Source organism: Astatotilapia calliptera, chromosome 7, assembly GCF_964374335.1.
Source record: "Astatotilapia calliptera chromosome 7, fAstCal68.1, whole genome shotgun sequence".
In the NCBI taxonomy this organism is placed as follows: Eukaryota; Metazoa; Chordata; class Actinopteri; order Cichliformes; family Cichlidae; genus Astatotilapia; species Astatotilapia calliptera.
In genome coordinates, this window is record NC_137428.1 from 54,667,145 (window position 1) to 54,680,837 (window position 13,693).

At 37.6% G+C, this 13,693-nt stretch overlaps 1 protein-coding gene across 2 annotated transcripts; it reads left to right on the forward strand.

Annotated features, from left to right (window-relative positions):
* Positions 1-333: 333 nt before the first annotated feature.
* Positions 334-10,620, forward strand: LOC113026594 (ubiquitin-conjugating enzyme E2 Q2-like). Of its 2 annotated transcripts, none has more exons than XM_026175549.2 (13): positions 334-604; positions 5,270-5,374; positions 5,482-5,604; positions 5,690-5,746; positions 5,842-5,994; positions 6,359-6,443; positions 6,553-6,613; positions 6,710-6,800; positions 6,895-6,953; positions 8,455-8,503; positions 8,580-8,675; positions 8,807-8,873; positions 10,072-10,620. In XM_026175549.2, the coding sequence occupies exons 1-13, from the start codon at positions 446-448 to the stop codon at positions 10,101-10,103; spliced, it is 1,137 nt and encodes a 378-aa protein (XP_026031334.1). In that variant the 5' UTR covers positions 334-445; the 3' UTR covers positions 10,104-10,620. The 2 variants fall into 2 exon arrangements, with proteins under 2 accessions (XP_026031334.1, XP_026031335.1); XM_026175550.2 differs by having other exon boundaries at positions 5,845-5,994.
* The last annotated feature ends 3,073 nt before the right edge of the window (positions 10,621-13,693 follow it).

The following is a 13,693-nucleotide window of genomic DNA, read 5'->3' on the forward strand; positions in this document are numbered from 1 at the left end:
GTCCGTGTTTAAGATTCTTTGCTTTGTTTAACAGCATATAGGAAATACTCTTTTTTTAAAAACAAAAACAACAACAACAAAAAAAAACAAAAAAAAAAAAACAAGGGGATGGGGGGCACTAATTATCTTGTATAACACTGAACATTTTCATGCTGTTAAATGGTTCGTTTAAGCAAAAGTCACAACTATGACTCCATCTGTAGTGGTGCGAAAATAAATATAAAATAATGTAAATATATTTATGTACGTATGTGGTGTCACAGCTGTCAAAACGCTGCTAAGAGTCTATGTGCGCTACACAGGTTTATATAAAGCTAACTCTCCAGCCCTTTGTTGTTGTTCTCACGCTAATATGCGAGATCCGTACAGCCGATTCGACTGCGCGGTCGCATTCCGCCCCGACTTCCCCTCTGCCAGCGGCCTGGTGGTTTGAGATGAGTAGAAGATGTCGGTTTCGGGGCTGAAGGCCGAACTGAAGTTTTTGGAGTCAATCTTTGACCCAAACCACGAACGATTCAGAATAATAGACTGGAAACCCGATGAACTCAGTTGCCAATTCAACGTAACAGGGGAGAAGCTGCTGATCATTCACTGCAACATCACGGTGAGTCCAGGCCAGCTCTGCGCACAAGCTAACCCAGCGTCTGACTATCGACTGAAACCAAATCGGTCCGCGGAAGGCACCGTGTTTACAAATTAACTACGAATAAAGTCTTCGCTTTCATTTATAAACTGTGTCAGGCCATTAAAATCCGAGTAACCCCGTGGATTAAAGTGGACGACACACGAACAGTGTTATGTTCACTTTGAAAAATTATACAATAAAACGTCGATTAGTAACGACGCTGCGGTTGCTTTTGCTAGCTTGTTAACTGAAACTAACATTAATGCTAGCTTGTTTTTGTTTGCCAAATTAACTGCGTTACTGTTGAAAGTAGTACAACGGCTAACTTTATCACTTATGGCCTATATCTAGTTCAATTTAAACTTAATTTAGTTCGGTCATACGAGGGCTTTCACTACACCCCAGCTGCTTTCAAGCAGTATATTACTGTGTACGTGTGTTTTTTAAACAGACATAGCGTCGAGGTCCCGTACATGGCTTTAATTGACGTGAAATAGAAGCGGTTTAATGGAATGCTGTTCGGTCGTCCTTTCTGCCTTTTTCAGTAAGTAGACTGATCCCTCTGACGAACTTACTGGCATACATTAAAGCGGTTACGTTAGTGTCTTCTTTATCTCGACACTAAAACCTGACGAAAGCGACGCAATGTACATGTGAAATGTACGTGACAATATTGCTTTTTTGACCAGCTGTTAACGTCAGCGGAACTGTATATTTTTTAGTAACGCAGCCCCCCCCACCACCAAAAAGAAACGAAACAGGGGCCTAGTATTTATACGCGTTTCACAGCCCGCTCCAATACATTAGCGATTAAAATCAAATTCAAACTTGCGCAAAGCAGACATTCCCAGCCATCACAAAATGTGGATGAAGGTAGGTGTAATCTATTAACAACTGAGGTTCTTTCTTTTCGCTTGGCACTTGTTTTGCTTGGTTCAGGTAAGCAGATGATGAATCTTCCTGACAACCTGACCACATCCTCCTCCTCTCAGCAAAAGCATGCACACACAGAGTTACACTTATGCGCATTTTGAGGACGCGCGAGTGCTTGTTGAAACGTTCCGAATACCCTGCCATATTGAGATTAAACCTCACTGTCTGTGTCCTTTTGAGTCAGCTCATGCTAAAGGAAAACTAGATTACACTCAGGTATATTGCATTCTTCCTGTTCAGAGGGGTAGCTGTGAGTTAAATGTGGCCCCATGCTGTGAACATGGTCATGTTGGATATCATTGGGTATGATTTGAAGCAGATTGCCACGAAGACATCAGAGCTACAGAGTGATTTTTTTTTTTTTAATTTATTTATTTTTACATAGCTAGGATTATGCCAAAGCCCATTAGGTTTACTGCATTGATCATGTTGTGCACAAACAGTAATGTCACTACAAACTGGTCAGCATTTATACCAGTGCTTCATTCTTCTCCTGAACTGCATTCTTCTCTGCTCAGACAGAAACCTCCACATTAGTGCTGGTTTAGGAGTAGAAGAAATCAAAACTGGAGGCATCTCCCTCTCTATAATTTGTGAATCACTGAGCTCCTATACTGCTATATCATTGAAAAGGTGGTGCAAGTTGTCACAGCCATACATTCATGTCTACCAGCTTTGCCACCAATGTAGATGTACAAGCAGCCTAAATGACCAAGCATGGCTTGAGGCACCACTGTTTGCAACGGTGACAATACAAATTATAATTGCCCCTTTAGACTGCAGTCTAGGGCCCAGTTTTCACCACTTAAGTTTGCTTCAGAAAGATGAGACTTTGAAGGAAAATAACATAAAACTGTTTCCTTTGCATCCTCCTTCTATGCAAGCATTGATGCAGAGGTTTTGTCTGAGTGGTGACCTCCATCAATCAGGAGAAGATTTCTAGTCTGATGTACTGCAATGACATCACAGTAGGTGCACACGGCTACCAATGTGGTGAGCACAAATAAAGCTTAAGGCTACGTAAGCAGCACATTCACAGTGTTATGCTAGCATCTAAGTTGGCAGACAGCCACAAAATATCTGATTAAAATAGTTGGAAAAACTGGCACGGCTGATACTTAAAAGATATTTAAACCAAGTCTTCCAAGGATTAGAAAAGCAAAGAGACATTTAATTCAAATCACGACAACAGTCACCTCAAGGGACTGTATATTTTAAGGTAGACCCTACAATAATACATACACCAAGAAACCCAACGTATGACTTCCTATGAGAAAGTGTTTGGCGACAGTGGGAACGAAAAAGTTTGTTTTAACAGGAAGAAACCTCCAGCTGAACCAGGTTCAGGGAGGGGTGGCCATCTTCCACAAATGGTTGGTATGAAGGGAGGAAGACGGGTCAAAGCATAAACCAAATGTTCTGTCTCGTGAAACATAGGAGAGCACCCACTGATGCTGTTATTCTCGCTGGTATTATTTAAAGACAAGTGCACATTATTTACCATGTACACGTAGAGCCGTCATGTGAACGTAACAGATTTAGACAAATAGACTTCACTTTTCAGACCCAAATCAGATGCCTGGATCATCTTTTGTACTGTCTGTAGTTCCAGCCCTCTCCTGTTGTCATGAGTTTTGGGTTGCGACTGGGAGAACAAGGTCACAAATAAAAGGGGTTGATCGGTTTCCATCATATGGTGGCTGAGCTCAGTGTTATAGACTGGGTAAGACAGTCAGATATCCAGTGGGAGCACAGAGTAGAGTCCCTCTTGCTTCACTTTTAAAGGAGCTAACTGAGATGGTTCTGTTATCTGGCCAGAATACCTCCTTAACACCTACCTTTGGAGGTTTTCTGGGCACTGGCAACTAGGAGGAGACCCTGGGTCAAAACCAGAACACTCAGGTTATTTATCCCTGGGTACTGGGATGGAGTGGGTGTCCTCAAGGAGTAACTGGAGTAAAAAGATGTTTGAAATATAATGTTAAGGGTTACAGCTTCTGTGACCTGACCTTAGATAAGCTTGAAATTAGATGGATGAAATTATAGATGGCTTTATCCTAGACAGTCACACATACGGGTACACTTGACTGTTGGAGTTGTAGGCAATGATTTATAGGAAGTAGGAAGTGTCTTACAAACACAAAGGTGTTTTTTCTAGACTTCTCTGCAAAAAGTATTTTATTTTCCACTTGTTTCAGCAGTCTTTTTCCAAAAATTCCTTGCCATTGTACTCTGTCCTTGATAAATTGTTTAAATACCTGCAGAGACTGACCCTCTAGCTCGCCCATTATGTACCACACACTCCAGCTTTCAAAAAGGGGGCCACTGTGTGCAAGTATAAAATAAACTTTACAGCATTTTTCTTGAATGAGAGTCGGAGTTCAGTTAGACAGAAGAATAAATGTTAAAATGTGTAACAACAGCCCAAATCTCATGACACTTAGTTATCGAAGGCGTAAAATAGAAGCAGGAACTCGGAAATTGATGACATTTTGTGTAAAAGATCAGTTTATCAGCTGAACTCTAGTATGGAGATTAGTAAGAAGTTGAAAGGCACATATTATTGAGTTACACTAACACTGCACTGTGCTGATAATAAAGGCATCGTAATTACCAGTTCACCAGTTTCTGACTTGTAAAGAGCATTCACGTCAGCATCCAAGTCATGGTTACAATTAGATGCCCAGTTTACACAGTGTAGTTTACATTGTGGCACCGTGTGTTTAACTCCTCCCCACAGTGGATGAGAGATCTTATGCCAGGTTTGATTGGAGGTTGTAAATACTATAATATTTTTCATCTGTGGCGCATGCATGTATCAGGCACTCAGTCAGATCCTATTTTAAACACGAGTTTGGCTTTTTGGTCATCACCATCTTTATTGTTTGAAAGCAGGCATTATGATTGAGGGATGTTTCTGACTCAGTTAATCAGCATGATTACTCAGACTCTGGAAAACCAGCAGATTTATTAACCTTTAAAACGAGAAGAAAAATTGGTCTTGAACTTTAACTAAAACTACCAATCGAGACAAACTTCTTTTTTTTTCTTTTTTCTTTTTTTTTTAAATTGGGATCTTGAATCAGTTGAAAAGTAGGGAAGTTTTCTCAGACTTCAGTGCAGTCATTTTAACATGAATACTGCACAGTCATTACTGCATATTTTATACAGCATGTTTTCTCTCAACATCTTTCTTAACTTTCTGAAAAACCTAATCAAAAATAAAACATCTCTTATTAATATATACACGGTTCTCTCTTCTTCTGTGTGCAGTATTTTCTTCTCTTGGGCTTTACAAACTTTACATAGTACTACCATATGTGTCTAAATGCTTGTTTGAATACGTTTGCTGCTAGGCACAGCAGTTGAAAACTGGATTTTTACTCATGACTTCAAAAGCTGTATTAAGACCTAATTGAAATGTCAAAGGAGCACTTAACCACTTCTCTCTCGTGCTCGAGTTGCTTTCGCTCTTCAGCTTGTAGGAGGCTAATTTTGTGCAGTGGGTGGCTGTGTGGGCTAAGGCTTTTGGTTTGAAGTCACTTGTAACTCTGAAACGAACTTTATTACCCTTTATGTTAATCAGATTTCTAACCCAGGGTGACATTTTTGTTTCTTAAAAGCAGTGGTTTTCTCTGTACAATTCAAGTGCATTCTGTTGACTGTAAAGCCATCAGCACTTGAGCATGATTCTTATTGCTGCTGTTGCAGGAATCCTATCCCTCAACGCCACCAATATGGTTTGTCGACTCTGATGATCCCAGTCTGGCTGAAGTGTTGGAGCGCCTAGAGGATGTGAGGAAAGGCAGCACATTGGTAAGATGGTTAATATGGCTCTTGCTCCACATAGGATGCTTTGCTACATTAGGAAAATGTAATTTAATATTATTATTGACAGTTGATCTTCTCGATGTTTCTTATAGCTTCTACAGCAGTTGAAGCGCCTTATTTGTGATCTCTGTCGTCTTTACAACCTGCCACAACATCCAGATGTAGAAATGCTGGACCAGCCTCTACCAGCTGGCCCGATCACCCAAGACAGAAAAGTAAGCTCAGTAAATAAGAGTAAAGCTCAAGAGTCTTTCGTTGACCTTAGCTACTCACTGTTTTTCAATTTCCAACCTTTCACAGCACGGGTTATCAGGTGACGTGACATCTGAAGAGGAAGAAGAAGACGAAATGGGAGAGGTATTCAAATATGATCCATTGATTGATCGTCAATTTGTTTAATATCTTTGGGGGTTTTTTTTCTCTTTTCTGAACAAATGTATGTGTTCTGCCAGCAGGATATTGATCTGGACCAAGACCTGGACCATTACGAAATGAAAGAAGAGGAGCCGGTGGATGGAAAAAAGTCAGAAGATGAAGGGATAGAAAAAGAAAATCTGGCTATCTTGGAGAAAATCCGTAAAAATCAGAGACAAGATCACTTGAATGTAAGATTTCCATCTGTCACATTTTTAATCAAACCTTAATCTCAGTTAATATTTTTGGCTTTTGGAGATTATGAATGCACAATCACGATGAGATAATTAGTCTTTTGTATGAATTTCTACTAGAAAATAATTTTAATTATGATTTGTTTATTTTTTTCGGCGCGGTATAATTGACAGACTCATTGAGTCTGTCAATTATAAAGGGAAGAAGTTGTACATTCTCATGCAACCTACCAGTTTAACAGCAACCTCCAACACTCAGTGCAAAAATGCAGCAGTCCAAGAAAATTGTGCAAAATCTGAAAACCTCTGGTATGCTTCCTGTTTGTCCAGTTGTTTAACCGTCAGTTGTTTTATGTTGCAGGGTGCAGTCTCTGGCTCAGTGCAAGCCTCAGACCGCCTAATGAAGGAACTCAGGGAGATCTACAGGTCACAGAGTTACAAGACAGGTGAATACAAGGAACCATTACTCAATGCTTGTGGCTTGCATTGTATTTAATGTTTTTTTTCCAGAAGCTTTAAGTGAAGCTCTTTGTGCGTTTGTGACTCATTTCACAGGTATTTATTCAGTCGAACTAGTCAATGACAGCCTTTATGAATGGCATGTGAAGTTAAGGACGTAAGTTCTTATTCTGAGTGTATTTTTATTCTATTTATATTTCCAACTTTGAAAATTATGCTTTTATTTGACCTTTTCTGTTGCTGTTTGTTACAGGGTAGACCCAGATAGTCCATTACATAGTGACTTGCAGGTCTTAAAAGAAAAGGAAGGAGTGGATTACATTTTGCTCAATTTCTCTTATAAAGTGAGTCCTATGGAAGTAATTGTCAACAGATTTATTTTATTTTTTTTGTAGTATAGGGCTGTCTTAAGGCAGTTTTTCTTCTTCTCTACAACAGGATAATTTTCCCTTTGACCCACCTTTTGTACGGGTTGTCTCGCCTGTGCTCTCTGGAGGGTGAGTGTGCAGTAGTGTTCCCAGCCCAAATTACATACATCATATGCATCTTATGAATGTTACTGCCCAGAATATGCTTTATGATTTGCTTGACAACTTCAAATGGTTTCTTCTGTTATTAAAAAATAACACCCCACTGTTTAGACTAAACAAATATGTAAATTCCTGCTGTATTGCAGCCTTAAGATTGTTTAAGCCATTTTATAGGTGGTGTTTAAAGAAATAACTTAAAAAAAACTAATAATAATAATACATTTTATTTATCGTGCCTTTAAAGACGCTCAAGGTCACTTTACATTAGTACAAAAAACCCATAAAACATAAGGTAAATGAAAAATAAAGTATAAAAGCTAAACAAGGTACAAATGGACTATGACGGAATCATGATGAAGGGTATGAAATTTTGAATAGATGGGTTTTAAGACGCGATTTAAAAGTGGAGAGAGTTTGGAATGCACTTCTACCACATCTCCGAACTGTGAAGTCTCTGGGCAAAACAACTAAAGGGTCTGAGTCCCATGAAAGTCAGGCGAGCAGGTGGAACAGACAGAAGGGAAACTGAAGAAGAGCAAGGTGTACTAGGGGGTGAGTACGTATGGAAAGGATCAAATAAATATGGGGGAGCAAGGTTAAGAAGCGCTTTGAAAGTAAGAAGCAGGATCTTGAAATGGACACGGAGGTGAACTGGAAACCAACGGAGCGGTTTAAGAACAGGTGTTCTATGTTCAGTAGATCTAATTCAGAATATAATACGAGCGGCTTTGTTTTGAACTAACTGCAATTTATGGAGAGATTTGAGGTGGACCACAGAGAAGAGAATTACAAAAATCTAAACGAGATGTGACAAGAGCATTGACAAGTATGGCGTGGAGTGAGTGAAGGCAGTTAATATTACGAAGATGAAAATGGGAAGACCGAACTTAAACAGGATAAAACAAAGGAAGTCGGAAATAAAAAAATTTAAAACAAAAGTTAAATTACAGGTGCTTAATAAGGAGTTTGATGATATAATCTATATATAATACTCTAAAGAGTTAAGTAAAAATAAAAAAGTGTGTGTCAAGTGGTTCAATAAAGCAAATGTTACATGAAATTAAGTGGCTTAGGATTTTTTTTTCATTTATTTATTTTTTAAAAGATACAGTGGCTTATGTTGCATTGTGCTATTGTGCTCGGTACAGGGTAGAAATAACAGGAGATCCTCTGCTAGAGAAGTCCTGTTGTAAATACGTATGGTATGACTTGTGAAGATTCACTGTATCTATGCTTATGGCAGTAGAGGTGAAGCAGTTAAAATTTAATTTAAAAGGAATTATAAAGCACACGCCATTGCCATACATCACTGTGCTATACATACTTTCAAGGCTTCTGATAATTTTAGCAAATTTAAGAAAGAAAATTCTGGAGAGCAAGAAAAATACTTTTTTTTTTTTTTTTTTTTGAAAAGATTAATACTCTCACTCAATGACACATTTGTGAATCTTTTTTTTTTTTTTTTCAGTTATGTTTTAGGGGGAGGAGCATTGTGCATGGAACTTCTCACAAAACAGGTATGCAAATGGGATAAATAAAATAATAATTATGACTAACAACAGGAACTGATTCATTTCTATTTGCGTTTGTTAGGGCTGGAGCAGTGCCTATTCCATAGAATCTGTCATTATGCAGATAAATGCAACTCTGGTTAAAGGAAAAGCCAGAGTGCAGTTTGGAGCCAATAAGGTAACACATATCATGAACTGGTGTGATGTTTGCTTTTGTTTTCAAATGAACTTTGTTTCAGTAATGAAAACAAGTCAAATAAATGGATCATCCTGCTTCTGCGTATTGACATGTTGCCTTTTGTCTTTCAGAACCAGTACAATCTTGCCAGAGCACAACAGTCATACAAATCCCTGGTTCAGATTCATGAAAAGAATGGTAAGGAAAGAGTTATGAATTACTGACACTCAATAAACACACAATGGGAACATCATGATCCTTAGCTAATGGTCCCCATTCACTGATGCATGTATACAGTCTACTTTCATATAAATGTAAACATGAGCAAGCTTTTCTTACTGGGAAATTAAAATTTATAGGCAAGTGTTTAAAAAAAAAAAAAAAAAAAAATTAACCTTTTTACAAACAAAATCCATACTAGTCCCACTGTTTTTTCACACAAATTACAATTTGAGTATTATGTTTTTACTAATGGCATTTCCATTAGCTTTAAGCATACTTCCACATATGTAAAATACCACTGCATTTTTGTACTGTACTTCCTTAAAGGTTATAAGTGCACGTTTCATTTGCATGTATATACACACACCCTGTTTCTCTTGGTTTAAAATGGCCTTTTTTTGGGTACTGCAGTCATTTGTGGGTCATCGATGTGACGTAGTATTTGGTATTCATGCATGAACGCATTTATGTATGAATGTTTTATAAATTTGTGTCTCTGAATCATATTTTGTGCATAAATTTCTGTATAAAACAATTTATTCAGTTCATGACAAAAGCTGAGTCTCTCAAATATTTTAAGTAAAACTATTAAATAATAAAAGCTATTAGATAAGAAAGATCTGAGATTGCACTCCTTACTTTCACAACTATTACCAGTTTAAATAGGGTTTTACTTGGACACCAATGTTGACCTTTGTTTTTGGTAGCAATAGTATAAACATATCACTTTTTTATGACATACACTGGTCATACCACCTGCCATGAAAAGTGTACCAGCCTAGATATATTTTATTTTAAATATTTTACCATTTAAAGAGATGGTCTTCTGTTCATTTAAACGAACAGTTGGACCATGTGACATTTACAGGTTTTAGATAACTTTTAAAAATTCATATTTGAAGGCACTACAAATGTATTCAAACTAAGTTTTATAAAATAAACGAATTCATTTAACAGAAATGATGCGCTGGTGCACAGAAATGGGTCACATCAATGACCCACATGCAGGATGAACTGTGCACTCTTCTTTCACCACATCTGTGTTACAGTTCTAGTTGTTTGAAACTGCATTTATATCAGGCTTTTGTGTGTTCGTGTACAATATGCACTGTCAATGAATTCCACTTTAACAAGGCTTCTTTAAATAACTGCGTTTGTCTTTCTGTTCCTTCAGGTTGGTACACACCACCTAAAGAGGATGGATAAGGAGCTTCTACCACTATGCACCGGGAACATGTCTTTGAGTCGTCTTGCTTTCTTTGGAATATTTTCCCTCTCTGACTTACTGGGAATATATCATCGTTCTCACAGAAACCATCTCGTGGCTCATTTGACAAGTATTCCCGTCACCTCGCTCCAGGAAAGACTTTATTCCGGTCTCACTTTGCTTCTCCCCCTCAGTGTTTTAGTGAGGAGGATTATGTGAGGTTATCACTAGTTCTGTTTTCTAAATATGCTCATTTGTCTTTTGAAAACAAACAAAAAAAAAACAAACAAAAAAAAATTTTTCTCCCTTGAAATTTGGGGAAATGCTTTTTCTTCAGCTGCTTTGACAAAGCGGGCTTCACAGTCCATTACCCCTCATTTAGTGGGAATTTTAAAGGAAGATTGATACAGAAGCAGAACCTCCTCACAACTGCTTTTTTTTTTTTTCTTTCTTTCTTTCTTTTTTTCTCTTTTTTGGAAATTAACTGGTACATAGATGCAAACATTGTTCTAGAAATATTATTTGGCTTTTTTTTTTTTAAATTATTTGGGTATCCTAGACAACAAATGATACGATTCCATATTTTGTAAGCTTATCTTAAATTTGAGATTACCTACTCACTGTTTTTTGTTTTGTTTGTTTTTTTTGTTTTTTTTGGCACTTGCTTTTTATAATGTGTGAAGAACATCGGGTCAAGCAGAAACAAAATGCTGCAGTGTTGTGAACAAGTCAACTTGCAGTTAATTAGAAAATAAGGCCGATAGGTATGAAATAAATCTGAATTTTCATATTGTATATCTTATAGTGAGAGGATACATAAGATTGGAAGTTCTAACCCCTCTTGGGTCCTCTTGCCTTATTTATGTCAAAGGCTGCAAGTGCTTTTTTTTTTTTTTTTTTTTTCTTTTTTTTTCTTTTTTTTTTTTAAATAGCTGTAGAGGTTGATGGCTAGTTGGATGCTGACAATGAAGCCATCTGTGTGTAAAGTTAACAGCACGTTGTACAGAAGCCCCCTATTCAGCCGCTGATCTAAAAAGCTGGGTTTGATTTGATTGCAGTCATTTCATCCAGCATATCTGCTGGAGTGGACTTTATTGAGGAAATAAATTAAGGTTTTTTTTGGATGTTCCTCTGTTCATTTTTTTTTTTTTTTTTTAATTTAATTTTAAAGCAAACTTGTCATATCATCCTCGCATAAATTTGTTGTAGTGTTTTGTTTGTTTGTTTTTGTTTTGTTTTTCGTTCCCCTCCCTGCCCATTTAAAGTTTGCCGCCCTGTCACTCGACATGACTTGGAGCTAAATGTCCATTATCTGTAGGGCTTCCTCTGCCATTACAATATAGCACAGGTGTGTCTCAGTGTTGCTTGTGGAAAAGGATGATTTAGTAGTGTGATTATAAAACTGTACATTCGAACTTTGACCTTGAAATATCCTGTAGTACACACAGAGTGCTGCTGTTCCCCAAATTACAGGACACACGTTGTATCTATCAATCTGTTGGCTCTTTTGCAGTTTATTTGCTAACACTGTCTGCAAAAGTACATTTGAATGGCAACTCAGGTAACAAACAATACTTAGGAGGGGGATCGGTACATGTCCATGTTGAGCTGCGGGTGACTTTCTGGGTTTAATTAGTGCACAGTTTCAGTAATGTTTTGACATACTTGCCCACTGATGAACTGAACTTTAAAACACAGGTCGCATGACTTTGTAATAAAGCAATTTACATAGCGAGTGCTGGATTGCAAGGAGCATGTTGACCAGTCTGTGTAATTGCTCTCACTGATTTTTTTTTTTTTTTTTTTTCACCCCCACCCCCCTTATCCCCAGAGAGGTGTCATATCGTGAATAATTTCTGATCAGAATTTCTTTTGTTCTCAGCACACTGCTTACATCAGACCTGTGACAACAGGATGTATCTGAGGGTGGAGGTTATTAATATCTTTTATCAAGACACTTTCACCAATGATGGGGACCCGTGTGGTCAGGTGTAGAGAGGAGGTGCACATTAAACCCTCTGTTACAGACCCTTTATCCACATGTGTGACTGCCTCCCTTCAAAATGCAAAAGCTTGGGTCACAGCAGATACTGAGACGATTCAAGTTTGACGGTCATGCAATGGTAATTGGGCGCTTCTCTAACTGGACTGTGTATCATTTATCTCAATTCATTTTCTGGCACCAACAAGTCTGACACTCTTGGCTCATTTTGGGTTTCTTGTTTTTGGTTTTTTTTCCATTTGAAGAAATTTTGACCATGTACAGTAATTTGTAAACTTGCATCAAGTTTATGAATAAAGAATTTTAAGATTATCACTGGTATTCGTGTGTAGCATTGGAGTTGTAAAGTTTTTCAATTGTTTTAATTTACATTTTATTCAGTAGCAAATTTTTTAGTTTTTGTTTCTCTTGAATATCAAATATATTTCTCCATAATTTAAAGTTGATGATTAGGTGGCAGTTGTAATGTGTATTAAGTAATTTACACAATTTTATTATGTAGTTGCATATTTACAATGTAGTGTAATAATTTATGTACTTAAAAGAAAAATAGTTAAAATGAGGTAAAATCTACCGGCACATTCAGAGTAAGGTAACTCTTATCTGGTTTTATCTCAAGTGCAATAATTAGTGGTGATGTTAAAGTTTAGTTTCAGAGTTCCCTGGTTTTACATTATTCTTATTGCCAAGCGTGGAAAATGTATTCAAATACTTAAATATAACTAAAATTGTACAAATTGAATATTTGACTCAAAATTTGGCAAAGGTGTAAATAACTACATAAATACAAAACCTTTGGGAAATTGTTTCTGTTGCTTATTTAGCAAATATTTGTACTCAAGTGAGTTTACAAACATTACTACAAACGATTGATATCCTTTAAGTCTGTAGTTTATTGGAATAATTGGGTAAATACTTAATCTCTTAGAGCTGTGTTTAGGAATCCATAAATTCTTTTTACACCTCCAGGAAATTAAGGAAACACTTAAAATATACATTGGCTCTTGATGAATGAAATATTCAAGATGAAAATCTTTACTGGTAAGCATGGATGCAGTATAAATTGTTGAGAATGAAATGATATAACGGTCAGTGTAAACCCTTTCAGCAGCTTGTTGAGGGCTGGATTCAAAACCACAAAAAGCAGAGTTAAAAATTCAAATTACAGGCTGATGCAGCTCATTTAGTACTCATTACTGTTTACAGCCCCCACTTGCATGTGCACTCCCAACATCTGGGAACACTCGTGAAGTGATGGTGGATGGTGTGCTGGGAATCTTCCCCCAGACTTGGATAAAGTCATGGATGTGCCTGGGGAACATGATGGGTGAGGCCACCATCAGATCCGAGGGTTTTAGCCTGGTACTGCTGGCTGGAACATGGAGGTTTATGGTATCCTTCAAGAATATGCCTTGAAGGATCATGCTGGATGATGTTGCTGGTAGCGTAATTTTGAACACGCTGTGTCCAGACCCTTTCACATCTGTCACATGTGCTCAGGGCTCACATGGCGCTTCACTGGCAGATCTCATTGTTTCTGACAAAACATTTACACGAGTAGCCTGCTGCAGGTCACTTTGGAGAGCT